General features: G+C 38.4%; 1 protein-coding gene across 3 annotated transcripts in view; it reads right to left on the reverse strand.

Annotated features, from left to right (window-relative positions):
* The window catches only part of CACNA1D (calcium voltage-gated channel subunit alpha1 D), a 293,778-nt gene that overhangs the window by 183,497 nt on the left and 92,078 nt on the right, over nucleotides 1-18,203 (reverse strand). For all 3 annotated transcript variants that reach the window (XM_078385334.1, XM_072989635.2, XM_078385335.1), the window contains exons 4-7: nucleotides 10,956-11,095; nucleotides 8,958-9,100; nucleotides 5,942-6,094; nucleotides 4,984-5,180 (exon numbers count right to left, since the gene is read on the reverse strand). In XM_078385334.1, the coding sequence (XP_078241460.1) occupies nucleotides 4,984-5,180; nucleotides 5,942-6,094; nucleotides 8,958-9,100; nucleotides 10,956-11,095 (633 nt within the window). The remainder of the gene's footprint in view (nucleotides 1-4,983; nucleotides 5,181-5,941; nucleotides 6,095-8,957; nucleotides 9,101-10,955; nucleotides 11,096-18,203) is intronic.

The following is an 18,203-nucleotide window of genomic DNA, read 5'->3' on the forward strand; positions in this document are numbered from 1 at the left end:
AGTCTTTCGGTTATGAAACTGAATCTAAATAACTTACACTTAAATTCTTAAAAGCACTGCATGCTGTTGATAGGTTTCAGTTATGATATTATTATCCTTCAGAATTATTGACGCCAGAAAATATCAGATGGCTCATTTTGTCACCTCACATCCCAAGTCTTAACTGAATCACATGACAGGCATACATTCGTTTTAATTTATTTAGAATGTGAATATGGAACTTTACAGCACTTCTTAGATTTCAAAATTTTGTTGAACCAGTTTAATTCAGTCTGTATGCTGTTATTTCAGTATTACCATTTTAGTTGTCCTGTGTACATAGAGGCTTTGCCACTCTGTGTACCACGTTTGTGAAAGCAGCCTTCATTCTTAACTACATCTATTAAATTCTTCTAGGGATCAGAGTCAATAGGGCAACATCTGTGGAATGAGTAAAGCAGGGCAAAACCTACTATTTCTCTCAGACTCGGAAGCCCAGGGCCCAAAGAAAACTTTAGCATTTTCCTTATTTACTTACAATAAACTGTTGCCCATCCATACTGTGGTAAACAATAAAATAATACTCGTAGGGACAATGGAACATATTCAAACATTAGTTCCAATAGAAGCAGACTTTTTAAATCAATGAGAATGTTCTATAGTACAATAATGCACTTAGCAACAATTTTGTACTAGGAATTAAACACATCCACCAGTCCTGAGGCAGAGAAACCTGGCTTACAGCCATGTGCAGTATGATGGGCATACAGAAATATATTCAAAGCTCTGAAAAGCTCCTCTCCTGGATTGTAACTCCTCAAATCCCTGGACAACTCCAGGAGCTGTCGTCCAAAAAGACCTCTCCTATCACTCATACACATCACGGGACAGGCATTTCATACCTGCATCCACAGCAGAAGACAAGAACAGCAACAGTGCAAATTGTTTTTGTTGCTGACTATGTAAACACAGTGAGTAGTTATTGTTTGTTTCCATGGGTGGCAGAAACTACTTTAGGACTGAACACCACATGGGGAATAATAATGAAGTCCCTCTTGCTTGCCCAAACACATAGCATTTGTGCTGTCCTTCCACCACTTTGACTAGGAGATGCTACTTGAAACCATCCTTGAGAAATCACAGCAATTTCTCTTTTTTTTTTTCAAATATGCTTAGCCCTGTGACACTCATGAGTAATAAACAAGCATTCCCATATGTGCAATCAGCAGCTATAAATTTTCCCAAAAACAATAGTTCTGCCTATCGGTGGGAGCATGTCACCCAAATATTTGGCACTAAGTCCAGCAAATGTCTTCCAGTCAACAAAAACCAAAATAAGGAAAAAAGTGAAAATGATATTGTAAGTTAATCAATATTTTTGATTCAGTATGATTCATTGAGTATCTGTGTTCATAACTACATCTGTTAAGACATAGGATCACACACTCACCAAAGACTACTGCATATGTATTCGTGAAGGCTTTCACGGCCGGGATCTAATGGTTGTTGTGGGTTTTTTGGGCTCTTAGGCCATGTTCTGAAGGTTGTTCTTCCTAACGTTTCACCTTTCTCTATGGCTGGCATCACAACAATACACCCACAACAAAAACACACTGATCACCACAATCACCCATCTCCCAAAATGGACAAAAGCTGATCTCATGGCCATAAATACTCCTCTCCCAAGCCAACTACACCAGAGCACAGAGCGCTGTCCTCTGAAGATGCCGGTCACAGAGACTGGTGAAACATTAGGAAGAACAACCTTCAGAACATGGCCTAAGAGCCTGAAAAACCCACAACAACCAATACTGCATATGTTAAAACTGTGCAGTGATACTATCATTTTCAAACACTTGTACTGGCTATGGCATGTTAAAAGCAGGCACTCACACTAGATAACTGCGCACAGGGTAACAAACATGATGTGGGTGGCACACACCCTAGAAAATGAGCTTGGATGCTATTTTCAACATCAATATCACTTTTTACGTCAATGTCACAATTTGTGATGCAATCACAAATAATGTGGGAGTAGCACATCTTAGGAAAAGATAAGTAACAACTGCATGAGAGTAAACAGATCTCTTAGTAGGAAACTGGATGATTTACAATAGAGGAGCAAATATTTTTTACTCTCAGTTCTTCAGCAATCACAGGAACAAAATTACTTTCCCTGCTCTGAATTATATTGCTGCATTATGCCCAAGGGGAAAGAAGGATTTAATTTTTCTGTGTTTTATTCCACTGTGACACTGAGAACAAATTCTTACAGTTACAGTATTTAGTTCTTTTGCATTAGACTCCAGCTGGTGGACGGGGTGTTCTACTAATCAGCAAAGTTTATCTCACAAACCTGAGCCTGCTCACCACTAGGATTGGTTACTTAGGATTATCCATGGGCATTTGATTGGTTTGGACTCAGCTCCTTGCCTGGAAATTAGCTTAACATCGGCATCTGTATCTGTGGAGAGGGCTGCAACTCATGCATTAACCTCATTCTGCCACCTCACAAACATGAAGACTCCATCTTGTGCCATCCTTACAATTTGTATTTTATGCTTTTGCCATTGCACTTTGACATGACAAAAATAAACGGAAACATGGGTGGCCTCCAGAACAGCCAGAAAATCTATGATATTGCCACAGGGGTTTCATGGCCACAAGACTTGTTCCTATAAAGAAGAACTTGCTAAGTTTCCATACATTAACAAGCTGTTGCCTGTTATATTATATTTTGGTGTCCATGGCAAAAACTCTTGCTGAAAATTTTTGCCAGTGGCACTGAAAAAGATTTGAATTTCTCAGAAACTGAAATATGTATGCATGGTATGTTGTCTGCCAAACTCATATGCCACTTACATAGTGCTTCAGATGCTCAAACTATGGGTCATGCCAAGCTACAGTGTATTTATTAAGAGTAAGTATAATCTGTAGATGTTACCTCTCATAAAGGGTGTGCTTGAGCTTCACCCTCCATGCACTGATTGCCCAGAAATAAACCACCCTGTAATCTTGCAGATCCTCCTTAAAAATATTTCTGCCTGGAAAGAGCCTGGTTTCTTATCAGTTGTGTGGACAAGGTTATCTCCAACATCTACTGCCTGTCCAGAACTGATGACAAGTACCATAAAATACAATACAGCACAACACAGAGAGTTATGTCTTTTTCAAGAAAGGGCTTGAAATTTACTGCTGCCTCTGGATGTGCTATCTCCAGCTGTTCCTGTCTTGAAACTTGTGATCCAATCTTTATGTAACTAACAAACAGATACTGACTTAATTCTGTAAACTTCGTGCCTTCAGGGATCTGAACATGACATCATGTTTCAACCCATATTTCTGCTTGTAGATTTACTTCTATGTACTATTTATAGTATGTTTGTCATCCCGTAACTCCTTTAAAGGTTATATCTCCATTTTACAGTGATAACTTTATAAGAATTAATTTGGACATGTCACCACTTTACAAGCAACATGTTGCCTTTCAAATATTTTAAATCAAAATATGTAAAATTGTCTTTGAAATCTTCAGTTTTGCCATCGTTGTCTGGGGAATTCTGGGAGTCGTAGTCCGAAAAACCTTCACAAATCTCCACACCTCTAGTTTCTAGTGTTTGGTCCCCTGAGTTCCAAACTATTATATAGTTAGTAATCCAGTCCCTTTCCTTCATTATCCCTGAGGATAATTTTTGAAGATGGCATTCACCCACACTTTCTTTGTCACCCAACCAGACATATCATGGAACATCCATGGCTGCCTGCTTTTAACATGTAAGCAATAAATTATTTTCTGATGTGCTTTTTGGCTGTTTGCTGGTTTCCAATTCTTTCGCTCTGGAGATATACTCTACAAAGGAACAGAATGATGCATTTGTTATCAACCACAACTGTGAATGACACTTTTTGATAACAGAACAGTGTATGTTTTCCCCCCTGCATTTAGTTTGTCTCCAGCACACTGCCTGCCACACTGCCTGCCAATCTTGTATACTGGCACATATACCTGAAATTCTAGACAGGAGTTCATGCATTTGAAAAAAGATTTATATTGCAACCTAAACAAACGCAATTAGAAAACAAGCTTGATTGTATACACTGAGACATACTTTTGCATAAATGTGTTTAGACTTGGGCCATTAATATTTTCCACAAACTCTGACCCAGGTTTGTAATTATTGGACTAATCAGTATAGAACGGTGAATATATGGTTCTCCATATGTCGCTGATGCACATTTCCCATGACACACACCCAGAATGACTGAGCAAGGGATGATGGGATTGTAGTGCAGCAAACATCTAGAGAGTCACATGTTCTGTACTCATGCTGGAAGGCTAAAGAAGGCTAAAGAACCTGTCTGAAAAGTGGAGCTAATGATGCCCTTGATCTCCATGACTAATTAACAAGGTTCAAAGGCTTTTGAAGACACCAACAGATTTTGGTCTTCCCGAGTGTATTTTTTTTTTAATCTCACTGTTTCCAATGGACTGTGTTCAATGGACAGGGATTGTCAAAAGGCGCAACTGAATAATAATGATATAAGCAAGGAGAATTCCTGTGCTGCTATGAGGCATAACACCTAACATCCAGCATTAAAAGCATGTGGGCATAATTTAAATTATCACTGTTAATGAGCACCAAATTAATAGCAAGCAATTCTAGAAAATCAGGACAATTCATTGTTCTTTTACACAACAGTCAAAGTAGAAAGTAATTTAACCATTCCTTTTGATTATGCTTAAGCTGCATGTCTGTCATAAGCCGCAAACTCACAAAATATAAATCCATTTGAGAACATACTGATAAATAACTGTAAAATAAATATACAGAGAACACACTTCAGCGTGACTTTTTAACCTGCAGAATCCAAAGTAAATGTGCACCTGGAAGTTGAATAGGTTTGTGTTGGCTGATGAAGATTTAAGACTGTTAGACTATTTCATGTCCTTGACAAGCAGAAGCATATTTCCAAATACACAAAAAAGTGTGACCAGTTACTTACCCAATATAGCACATCAGTCCATCCTTCCATGGTTATACACTGGAACACAGTTAACATTGCATAGCCAAAATTATCAAAGTTGGTTATGCCTCCGTTTGGTCCAGGCCAGCCGCCTTTACATTCAGTGCCATTAATGGGACACTGACGTCCACTCCCTGAGAATGCACAAGGTGCAGGATCTTCTTCAGCTAATATCTCTAAAAAGGGGTCAAACGTGATTTAGTTGCACAGACAAACAGAGAGGTCACATATTTGCAGTGATTGAAGATTCATGACTAGCCTGAGAGACTCTGAAGTTTGGTTCACAGAACCAGTTGTCACTATGTTGAAATGCCCATGACCTTTCATTGGGCGCCTAAATGCCAATAGTCACTTTAGGGAACGTTCAAGCAAGACTAGCTATAGAAATCACCATCTTGCCATGACTGCGGCAGATGTGGAAAATTCAGAAGCTACTGATGTTGATGTTGCATATGTTTCAGTATATCCTGACAGGTGCAAAGATTAATACCCACTGAATTATATGGTAAAATCACATCAGCAGTTCCTATGGGGCAGGGCCCTGGTATTCTTTCTTTTCTTTTCTTCTTTGATTTCATAGGCAACAACTCTGTTTCTTCTCCATAATCACAAGGGAAACAATCTCGGTATGAAATGGCCTTAAGAAAATAAATATAACACACTGGCATCATACAATCAAATAACAGCCTTCTCTAGAAATTTATAATCTGTGAGTCCCACTGTGCAGTTTCCAGCAACCTACCAGCATTTTAGCCTCCCTTCAGTCTGTGTAATATATGAACCAGGACTGAGTCATTTTGAAGTAAGCGTTGCTTATCATGAGAAATAAAATTTACAAATTTCTTATATTTGGGGGTTCAGGTATGTTTTGGGGTTTTTTGGGGGGAGGAGTCTTCTGTTTTTGTTTGCAGTTTCAAACAACAGCTATTTTACTCACCTGTATCATCAAAGTAACATGATTTGTGCATTTTTCCAATAAAAAGTTCCAATCCTATAATAGCATAGATTATGATCACAAATAATACCAAAAGGGCAATATGTAGCAAAGGAACCATGGCTTTTATAATGGAGTTCAGGACAACCTGTAAACCTGTAAAACACACACACACAAAAAAAACAAACAAACCACAAGAGAGATATAAGTGGTGCCTCGCATAACGATGTTAATTGGTTCCATTAAATACATCATTATGTGAAAACATCGTTAAGCAAAACGCCATTTCCCATAGGAATGCATTGAAAACCGGTTAATCCGTTCCAATAGGAGCCTATTCAATACATTTCAATGGTGAAAAAAAAAATCACCAAAAATTCAAAAAAACTCAGAATGAAGCCAAATTACTTTAACAAAGGTTTTATTAGGTGCACTAACGATTCCAAGCATTCTAAACATTTTTAAGGATTTTAGAATGTTTTTAAAATAGCGAAAACAGGGCTGTCAAAAAAAAAGTTAAGCGAAACAGGGGACCTAAAACTGTCATCGTTAAGTGAAGCAAGGTCCCAAACATCGTTATGCGAAAATCCCCCATAGGAAACATCGTTAGGTGAGGCGGCAAAATTTCCAGCAAAGGCCATCGTTATGCGAATTCATCGTTGAGTGAGGCACTCGTTAAGCGAGGCACCACTGTACTTACTCTGAGATGCTCATGTTATATGCTTGAGGCCAAGTTCATCACTCTATCTGCTACACCACACTGAGTATCTGAGATGCTCATACAGGCATATAATTACAAATGGCTAATATAAGAGGGCACGTGGAAGTTCATAATATATTTTTAGCATGAAATCCTACACTTCCCAGAAAGAGTTTTGGAATACTCTGGGCATATATATAAAGATGTGTTACTCTTATTCAGACTTTGGTCTAATGTGCTATCCAAGACAATACTGCTGGCATTTGACCCCAGTCTAAAAAATTGTAGGCATAATGGGAAATAGTTTTTATGTGCCATAAGTAAATGTGGGGGGAGGGCAGATGGAGTTCAACAACCAGACTATGCCAACCAATGTGCCTACTGCAATACGCTGAGAGTTGCAGCCAAAGAAAATAATTTTTTCCATCTATGACAGTATGTACAAATGTCTTGGAACACAATAACCTGGCACTGAACAATCAAACAAGCAAAAATCTTTTGCTTATCTTGTACCTTTGTATTTATTTTTGATTGCTTTTAAAAACACCAGTTCTCACTTGGATTCAAGAAGCCCTTTCTCATAATTAGTCTGTTGGCACCGAATATTCTGCATGTGACCAAAAGGCTTTCTCCCCATTCATGGCATATTTCCCACAAAGGCTTTATCTTCCATTGAAGTAATTTTGCTAAATCTGTACCAATTACTATCATTTCCATGGCAACAGATTATGGTCTAATAAACACAGCATTATGACCTTGCTCCTGGATCAAATGTTAAAAGCCAGAGATGAGAAACAGAGAGGATTCATTCAATCCAAAACATCCTCAGAAAAAGACAGCAATGAATGGCAAGAGAACAGAAAGGATTATATACAAATCCACTTGTTATTTTGTTGAACTGCTTGTTTCAGCAGCCTTCCTGGGTTCTGCAGTCCAATTTCCATTCTCCAGACTCTAACATCTATAGAAATGGTTTGTGCACTGTTAGTTTGCTTCAGAGAGGGAGGGTGAAAGGGCATTCCTTTATGGAAATAGTACAAAACATGAGGAATTGTCTGTTGTTACTGATCATCCCTTGCCATGCAGAGGCAGTGTACTGTGTTCACCTCACCCTATCCTGCTTGGTAAGAGAAATGTCAGGACATCTGTTATTTGCACACAGTCTAACAGTGATAGTCAATGATGTGGGGAACGAACCATGAAGCACTTCTAAAGCTATGTAACCTGTAAGTTTTAGAGGACTAACGAAGAGAAATTATAAACATGTATATGAGAGGCAGCTACATTTTTATGATAAGGTTTAGTCTGGCACTTCTAATTTATTGATCAGAGATAAGACCATTAAATGCTTATTCCTTTACTACTTAGTGAGCTTAAGTTATGATGAGGTATATCATTAAGTATGCAGTTGTCCACATTCTGTCCACACATGGTGTATCTACACTATACAATTATAGTTGTCTGATTCCACTTTTACTGATGTGGCTCTATCCTAGGGAAACGGAGACCTCTCAGAGAGCTGTAGTGCACTCTTCTGAACTACAACACAGAATTCTAAGTAATTACCCACACAGAAAATCCCAGGATTCTACAGATGGAGCCATGACTGCTTTATTTATTTATTTATTTATTTATTTATTTATTTATTTATTTATTTATTTATTTATTTATTTATTTATTTATTTATTTATTTATTTATTTATTTATTTATTTATTTATTTATTTAAATTCAACTAAAGCATCAACATCCAAAAAACAAACACAGAGCAAGAAGAAGAAAAGAACAGAAAAAAAAGGAAAAACCCAAAGGAAAAGAAAAAAGAAAAAATCCTTCCGCTAAACTAATCCCTCCCCCCCCCTTTGGAGTCAGAGACTCCAGCCTCGTTAACCCTCTGCTCTCCCCGGTTTGGTTTCCAGTGTATACTAAATAAACATACATATGTAGTGACATTTGCCCTATACTCCTGTCTTCCTCTGGGCCAGATGGAGCCATGACTGTTGAAGTGGAGTCAAACTGCTAAAACTGTTTAGCCCAGATACACAAAGAGTGGCAAACCACATATCTCAAGAGCCCATAAGGAGGACACAAGCAGTCCCAATTGACAATGGTCAGGCAGATCCTTATTCAACTTGAAATTAGTAGCATGCTAAAGCCATTTACCTAAAGCATCAGATGGGAAAGGGTACCTCTCCTGCATAATTTCATTTTCCAGAATCAACTGATGTCCATGTTTCTTTTCAAGGAGGGGGGACCTGTTCTATGCCACAAAACTTTATATTCAATCATGCCACAAAACAATTAAATAGAGAACAACTTACTGGGCACTCCTGATACAAGCCGGAGAGGTCGCAACACACGAAAGGCTCTTAGGGCTTTTACATCAAAACCACCTGGTTTTCCACCTGAATGGCTTCCCCCTTCTGCTTCTTTGGTTAATTGTTCCAAAATTACACTAAACAATCTGGTGAACAAGAAATAAAATATGTGAGCATCTTCCACTTTAGTGAGAAAACCATAAAATGTTTCAAAAACATATTATTGTTAGGTTTGGGGAAAAAACTAATATGAAATATGTATTTATGTAAATAATTTATTAAAGGGAATTAATAAAGCAAAAAGTTTCTACTACAGTTTCTGAAACTGCCCAGCATAATTAGTTAGAACTAGAGCAAGACTACTTCCAGTGTGTGCCTACCAGACATCAACAGATATGAACACATATCCCAAGTCCTGGCATGCATTCATTGGTTCCCTGTTAGTTTCCATGTCCAATTCTGGGCATGACCTGTAAAGTCTTAACTGCTTAGGATCTCAATACCTTTGGTCTAGATGGACGGGATAGAAATCCAATAAATAAATAAATATCTGGTGTAATGTCTCTCCTACAAAACAGCAATTCTTAATGGTAAGAACTGTAACACCTATGGAAGCCAAAAGAACCAACAGGCCCTTCCCTCTGGAGCAAGCTTCCTACAGTGGTTTGCCAGGTACCATCCCTCTCTATTTTGAGGAAGCTAATGAAGACTAAATCACATAAAGCTGCCTTCTGCAATGTAAATATTGTGCTAAGATGTTCAAATGGTTTCAATCTGTGTATTTTTATTTAAAAGTAGTTTTTAGCTAGACACAGGGTTTGTTGTATTTTACTGTACTTTTGTATTTATTAGATAGTGTTTTATAGTGTTTTGATCTAGGATTTTATTGTATATATTGTGAACCGCCCAGAGAATGGCAACACTAATGCGATGGTACAGAAATGGAAAAAAAACCCTCACAAATAAATATCAAACTTCACAATTGTATTAGTTAAACTACCATTACCCAACTGCTGAGAGAGAGAGAGAGAGAAAGAGAGAGAGAGAGAGAGAGAGAGAGAGAGAGATCTACAAGCAAACATATGTCCATGGGACTACAGTATACCATAATAGAATTAACATCACTTTTATGTAAACCATTCTTATATAAGCAAAGTTCACCTCTTAAGACATCAATGACTTGAAGAGTCTGCCAAAATGCATTGAAGTTGTCATATATATTTTACTAAATAGCAGATTCAAATCATTTTGCACTATGATAGCTTCCCACAAAAAAAGTAACTCAATATGTTCCGGAACGCATCACATATTTTTATGAATGTATGAAACATTAGTTGTTGGGAACCAAATCAGTTTATTTTGATTCTGAACATATTTCACCTTCTTTTACCACCTTTAATTGTACTCAACCGGACTGCTTGGTCATAAGTGCTTGTCCTACTTGTCACAGAACGTTGAGGAAACCTCTAGGCTCATTTTCCTCCCAAAGAGAGCAATCAGTATGCAGTCTCATGTCCTTCTCTTCTTGCTGAATCTAACACTGGGAAAATCCTAACAGTGTATTCTCAAATCCTAACAGCTCTGAGGAGAGGGAAATTCTGGTGAAGACTGCCTTTTTCTCATAGCCAAATGGCTGTACGAGGGCCTCGTGGATGCTCAGATGAACAGTGGCCAAACCATATGTTCTCTGTGGGCAAAACTGGGTTGTGTGTTTCATAACTGACATGACACACACATACACATGGCTTTCTACACAGATATCGCTTTTGTGTCATGAATAACATTAACACCAAGAACAAGCTTTAAACACTTGTTGGCTGTGAGAAAACAATTGCAAAGGATTTGTACGTGAGTGGAGGCGTTTCTGTGAGCAAATCAAGTAAACATTTCACAAGACTCAATGACAGCAAAACCGAGAGGAATTATCAATTGCTTCATTCATTTAGTACATACAACATAGAAACACTTTTAGCTTTTTAATAGCTTGGAAAATAGACTTACCCTACAATTACTATTACAAAATCCAGTAAATTCCATCCATTTCTAACATATGCATTGGGATGTAATAATAATCCATATGCTATTATTTTCAAAAATGTTTCAATTGTAAAAATTATCAGGAAGGCATATTCTACTTTTTCCTGTAAAAGACAAGGATCATCATTAATGATTCAAATGTAAACAGATATTGTGTCTTTATTTTTTTTTCTTTATTTAAAACATTTGCATGTCTCTGAATGTGTAAAACATCAAAAAATCTCTAATAAAACAATAATGTCCACTTATATTACCTTACTCACCACTCAAGGGCTGAAATCCAGTAGTAAGTCACAAACAGAATATGCCTATTGAATCAAACAAAAATGTTTGCTCACCAAACCACCATCAATTCAATGGAGATACTCTAGTTGTGACTTACTACTGGATTTCTGTCACTGGGCCAGTTTCCAGCATCAAAAAGGCAGACACAGCTTCCTTTGGAATTTGGAGGGCTTGTGGTCCAAAAACACAGATCTGCATCCCTTTATTTTATCTAAATACTTAAAGCCGTTTAATCCAGTGCAGTTAACACAAGTATTTCAGCAACTTCCTTTAGAATTCTAACACTACTACCGTACATCACTTTCCCTTTTGTCCACTGATACATAAGGAAGTTATCAGCAGAATACTGTATGATTGCAAGAACAGCCCTGAGTTTTATGTAATAGTACATTAACCTTTGTCTTGTGCATCGATCTGTAGACACGGAAGACTTTAACCAATATTGTAACATATGCAGGTCTTATACTCCAGCATATACTGTACAGTGATAGATATGCTGGATTATAAGACCTTCAGTTATGACATTCATAAATATGGCATTCATACTTTTAATGATGCATCATCATATGACTCCATTGAATTAGGATTTCTGAATATTAGCATCGCATCTTACCACTCTCTCCCAGACAGACATCTTTCAATTACTGTACAACCATTTATGTGTGAACATCAGCAACAGCAACAAATCACTGCATATTAAAAGGGTGTCCTTTGGCAATTCCGGGGTGCATGTGATTCTGTCGCATTGTGTACCAGTCATGTGCATCCTAAAATTGCTTTTAACTAGCAGCAATTTACTGATGAGGTGTGCAACAGGATTTCAGACAGTATATGTAAAGCAGTGGTTCCCAAACTTGGGTCCTCAGATGTTCCTGGATAACAACTCTCAGAAATCCTGGCCAGTACAGTTAGTGCTGAAGGCTTCTGGGAGTTGCAGTCCAAGAACATCGGACAACCCAAGGTCAGGAACCACGTGGCAAACTTCCTTTAGAACCAAGTGGCAAACAACAGGGCAGCTAGAAAGTGTTTTATTTGCAGCTTTATTAGAAGTAGTGAGGGCTGCATAAAGGGTTAAAGGAGCAACTTTGCTTGCAACTCCTCTTCTTTATGATGCAGACTCTGCAGTAAGATGTACCCTTAATACTAATATATTGTATTCAGGTTTCACACTTCTGGAAAAAATGATCTAAAAATCACAGCCCATGTTTAAAATGTACTTACAACGATAATTGAAATAAGTTCTCTTTCTCTTTCTGGATTTAGTTTTTTCATGTTTGGATTTTAATGAGGGCAAGCTTATTACCCCTCGAATAGTATACTCTACTTCTGAGGCCACCCCACTGTGACAAAAGCAGGCTGAAATCCAGGCATTAGTCACAACTAGAGTAGGCTGAAATTAACTCAGTGGGAACTCAGTAAGTCTACTCTGTAAGCTCCACTGAGTCAATGAACCTACTCTAGCATCTTACTACTTACTGGATTTCAGCCACAATTTCTGATTAAGCACTTTTAAACCGGCTTGGCCAACTAATCCACCAAGCAATCTGCCATTCCCTATCTTCAACAACCTCCATGAAGACTAGCAGTACTTGAAGATCTTATGCACAATAATCTGACAAACCACTCTATTCTGATGTAGCTCAACATCAGAATAGCCAGGGATCTGGCACTAGGCCAGATAGTCTGAATAGGCCAAATCTTATATTTTGCTTTGCAATAAAGATTGTAGAGTCTTTCTTATTTATGGGGGGGGGGGGGAAGCAGCTCAATTTTTTTTTCATGCCTCACCAAAATCCTTTGGGGTGTGTGGGTTCCTTCCTTAAATTTCAAAGCTACCATTTTCATAGGACAGTCCAGGTTTTGTTTTGAAGAGACCAAATAAAAAAGAAGAATTCTCGAGCTAAGCTGAAAGGAGGGATTTTTTTTATGCAGTCAATTTGTAAGACCTATAGTACGTGAGGGAAGGAGCATATCATTTATCAGACTAGGGTCCTGAGGATCAGTCTGTGGTAGCAGCCTAACTATAATCTGGGGGTAGCCTGAGGAATACTGTATTATACTCCCTCTAAGATCTGTAACACCATCTGTTAAGATAAACCCCAAGGCGAAACCCTTTGGATAAACCTCATAAATGTTTGACAGGGCACCACGGAAAAGACACATTTTCCTGTTCTTCCTGCGTCAAATGTTGGGATGCTCAAAGGGCTGCAATGGAGATCATATCCTTCCAATTCTGTTGATGGAAACAGGTTTTCCTGGAGACATCTCTCCTGGATTCGCACTCAGACGGTATTGTCCCCTTCTCTGTATTTTTGTACCAGTCCAAGGCGCAAGATGCTACTGACCCAGATGTATAAAGTTACTGTTGTTATCCAAGTGCCTATCCTGCTCCTTAAAAAATCGTCAAAAGATTTTAAGACCTCATTTTCATAGCAAAGGAATGGGTTTGCTCTCTTCTCTGAAGCAAATCAGCTTAGTAGAAACTAAGTTCTCAGTTAGAAATCTTTATTTCCCTAGGCAGATGGTACACATTAGTCATCATTTATCTTTGTATTTTCAAAATCTTCAAAGAAAATATGCAAAGCTGTTGCTGCTTGAGACAAGGAATGAAAGTGTGTTAAGAAGTTTCACAAAAAAAATGGTTTGAAAGAAAATATGGATAGCTTGCAAAAATCTTTAAAACATTATGTTATACATTAAGGGGCCTCTCACTCTAAATTTATCTGCTGCATGGACATCTTAGAGCTGGATTAATTTACTATTTTATAAAAGTTCAACCAACTCAATTCACAGACTACTGATATTCAAAATCCATGAATGAAGACAGCAAATCCTTCTGAGGTGAAATAACATGTACGGGAAGAAGTCAGTCTGTTAAACTTTCTTATGCCAATTTGTATATGAAAGTGCAAAGGAAATATCCCTGATGAATGTTTTATTTTTAGGTTTCACAAGAATTTTATGGGTTTAAAAATCAGACCAGCAAACATATAGGGATTCCGCGGTATATGACAATAACAGAACATTCCCCAACTGCAATTATTCAACAGGTACATTTTCTACCACTGAGCAGAGATCCCTGACTGTATTATTTCTATACATAATATTGCAGAGGGGTTGTCTTATAAAGCAATCCCCTTGCTACATTACTAGCTTTACTGTTCCATACAGTTACTTCAAATGGTAGAAGGATATTGCACAGCAACAAACATGTGGAAATACTTGTATGAACCTTTGAAGGTTTAGAAGTTATTAGAACAGAATAGGGAAAACCCTCACTTCTTTGTAATGTTGACAGTCATCTTAACTGCCACATCTACGCAGTGTCATAAGCAGAGTTTCCGCTTTTCGACAAGCCTGCCCTGGTGTGAAAGGATAGAGCTATTTGTGATGTGCTGTGACCAAGAAGTAAAACCTTTTTCCACGTAAAATCACTCAATATGCACTTCATCTTGGACTCCACTAAGAGAATATGGAGGTGCCTGCTTTGGTATCAAGCTTAGCTAGATACCTCCACAGAAATCAGGGAACTGATGGCCTGCTGTCTCAACTCTATTCAGGAAGGGAAGAGAAAGGGGTTGAAACTGATTCCCAAGAAATGAAACTGGCATAAGAACACATTTCTGATTTTTGTGGATTTTAAAAATTATATTTGTGAGTCATAAGAAAACTTTGAAACTATATGACAATATCATACACAATATCATACACAATATTATACAGGATAGTTGACACCGTAGCTGCTGGCCTGTGGGGTCCCTTAAGGTTTGTTTGGTTTTGTCTCCTATGTTATTTAACATCTACATGAAACCGCTGGGAGATTGTCGAGAGTTTTGTGGTTCAGGTGTCATCAGTACGTGGATGACACCCAATTCTAGATCAGTGCTTGGCATCAGTAATAGACTGGTTGAGCATGAATAAACTGACATGTAATCCAGACAAGACAGAGGTACTTCTGGTCAATCAATAGGCAGATCAAGGAACAAGGATACAACCTGTACTGGGTGGAGTTACACTTTCTCTGAAAACATAGGTGTGCAGCTTGGAGGTGTTCTTGCCTAGATGCTTAGGTTACCACGGTGACCAGCAATGCATTTGCACAATTAAATCTAGTGTGCCAGCTGCAGCCATTTCTTGAGTGGTCTGATCTGGCCATGGTGACACATGCCTTAATTACATCCCATCTGGATTACTGAAATGTGCTCTATACGGGGCTACCTGTCGAAAGTGTTAGGAAACTTCAGGGGGTCCAAAAAGCAGCAGCCAGACTGCTGACTGGGGCAGGCTACAGGGACCACAGAAACTCCCTGTTACAACAGCTCCTCTGGCTGCCGATCTGTTTCCAGGCACAATTCAACGTGCTGTTTTTAATCTATAAAACCCCAAACGGCTTGGGCCCAAGCTACCTCAAAGACCATGTCTTCCATGATGAACCTGCTTGGGTACTAAGATCATCAGAGGAGGACTTTCTCTTGATCCCACCACCTTCACAGTGTGTTTGATGGGGACACAGGAGTGGTCCATCCCAGTCACTTCCCCAAGACTTTGGAACTCCCTCCCACGGGAGGCTAGACTAGCCCCATCTTTGTTGTCCTGCAAGTAAGTGAAGACCTTTCTCTTCAGGCAGACCTTCCCTCAATGACTGGCTGCCTGAGCGTGATCATTTTAGATGGTTTGTTATGCATCACTGCTTTAACTGTGTTTTTAGTATTGCTTGTGTTTCCCATTTCTAAGATGAGTATTTTGTTTGTTCCTTTTTAATATTTCTCTACTCAGTTTCTCAGCTTTAAATATTGCCTTTCAATAATGTATGCCACCTTTGTATACTCATTGTTTTGTTCTTAAATATCATCTTTAAATGCTTTAAGCCACCTTGGGCCCTTTTCTAATGAGCAAGGCAAGGTAAAAATATTTTAAATAAATAAATTTAAATAAATAAATACACACTTTTCCAAACATGGGGAACATCAAACTTAGCCATGGTAGGTACTTGCTATATCTGGTAAAGACTGAATTGGTACAGTGGACCCTTGACTTACAGACGGCTTGACTTACAGACTTTTTGAGTTACAGACTTCTCTGGCCGCAAAATTTAGGTTTGACTTGCAGACTGAGATTTGACTTACAGACCAGAAAAAAACCAAAATGGAACAAAAACGGCCTGTTACGGGTTTAATCGGTTTTCAATGCACTGTAGGTCAATGGAGACTTGACTTACAGACTTTTTGACTTGAGAACCGCCTTCCAATACGGATTAAGTTCTCAAGTCAAGACCCCACTGTATTGTTAAATAGGAAACAATTATGTGGCTTACAAGTCATGCAATAATATCAGCACTCCAGTTTGCCTCAGCTAGGCGAAGTTTTCCTTAATAGACAGTAAGTGGAGAAGTTTTGATAGAAAGAAACTGGAGTTATCTGAAGCTTATGAAGATAGGATAAGAAGGTATATTTTGTAAATCCTGCCTCTGGAAAAAGCTGGCGGTGCTCCTCAACAGCATTTTGCCTGAGTTACATTTTTAATATTTTGCTTCGTAACAGGTGATGTATTCTCCTAAGAATGCAGTACAGTTACAAGGCGGAACAAAAGCAGATATTAAAAAATCCCCCTTGGGAATAATACCCATCATGCCTTCTGAGCTTCCAAGGTTGGAGGTCATACCACTAATACACCACCTGTAACTGAGGAAACTATATAACACTCGTGTGTGCTTCAGTTACCTATGAATTGGATTCCTGTAATGTATTCCATGATGACAATCAGAAGCTCCAAAATGCAGTGCAATGAGTCTATAGCTGCTTCTACCAGTTCACACATACATTCTAGCGTTCATCACTCTAAACAGCTCAGGACCAAGTTATCCTAGAAAATACTAGCTCTTGTAAAGGGATTTATTATCCCTGCGAGCACTCACTTTTGAAACTAATCTGTTGTAGGAAATTCAGGGGGAGACTGGGCAGTGCTATGATGTTGTGATTTTCTTCCAGCTGAAATCTATCATCCTTTTTACCTGATTGTAACACTTTTATTTTGACAGATTTTTTACTGTGTAACATCTACCATGTTTCCCCAAAAATAAAACAGGGTCTTATATTAATTTTTGTTCCAAAAAATGTATTAGGGCTTATTTTCAGGAGATGTTTTATTTTTTTAATGTACAACAATCTATGTTTATTCAAATACAGTCATGTCACATTCTTCTGGTTGCTGCACAATGGTGGAGGCTGGGGTTTCACTGAACTGGGGCTTATTTTGGGGGTAGGGCTTATATTAACAGCATTCTGAGAAATCATACTAGGGCTTATTTTCAGGTTAGGTGTTATTTTCAGGGAAACAGGGTATTTTATTGTTGCCTTTTAAAAATGTAAAAAATCTCCCCCACCCCATTCCCACTGCTTACAGGTGTTGATTGTATGCTTTTTTGCCACAACTTTCGCAGCCATCAGTATTAAGGACACCAGGAAAAGCACAAGTCCACCGTGAAGGACTAGAAGTTACAACCACTTCATGGGGATTAAGTAGGGACCTGCAAGTAAACCAAAAGGTATTTTCTGCACATTTGCAGTTCAGTTCCTCCCCTGTTGTATTCCTCTGTTAGAGAAATTGAAGGCCCCTTCCACTAACACTAAACCAGTGTACCTCTCATGACAAACCAGACTCCTTTCCACCACAAGTTGTTCCAAGGGGCCTCCCAGTGTGAAAACAGCCTTGCCTGATAGAAAATCAACGTCCAAGCCTTCCCAAGCTCTCTGGGCTGGAGATACAGTGCCTCCCACCCATGCACCAGCAGCTTCAGCATTCAAACCATCATCCCCATCTAGATTTTTTTTCACATCTAGTCAAATGTTAAAAAGTTGGTTATTTCAGGATTTGTATTTTACAAAACTTACGTTTAAGGAAAGTGATTTGGTAAATGAAATAAAACGA

Source organism: Pogona vitticeps, chromosome 2 (assembly GCF_051106095.1).
Source record: "Pogona vitticeps strain Pit_001003342236 chromosome 2, PviZW2.1, whole genome shotgun sequence".
In the NCBI taxonomy this organism is placed as follows: Eukaryota; Metazoa; Chordata; class Lepidosauria; order Squamata; family Agamidae; genus Pogona; species Pogona vitticeps.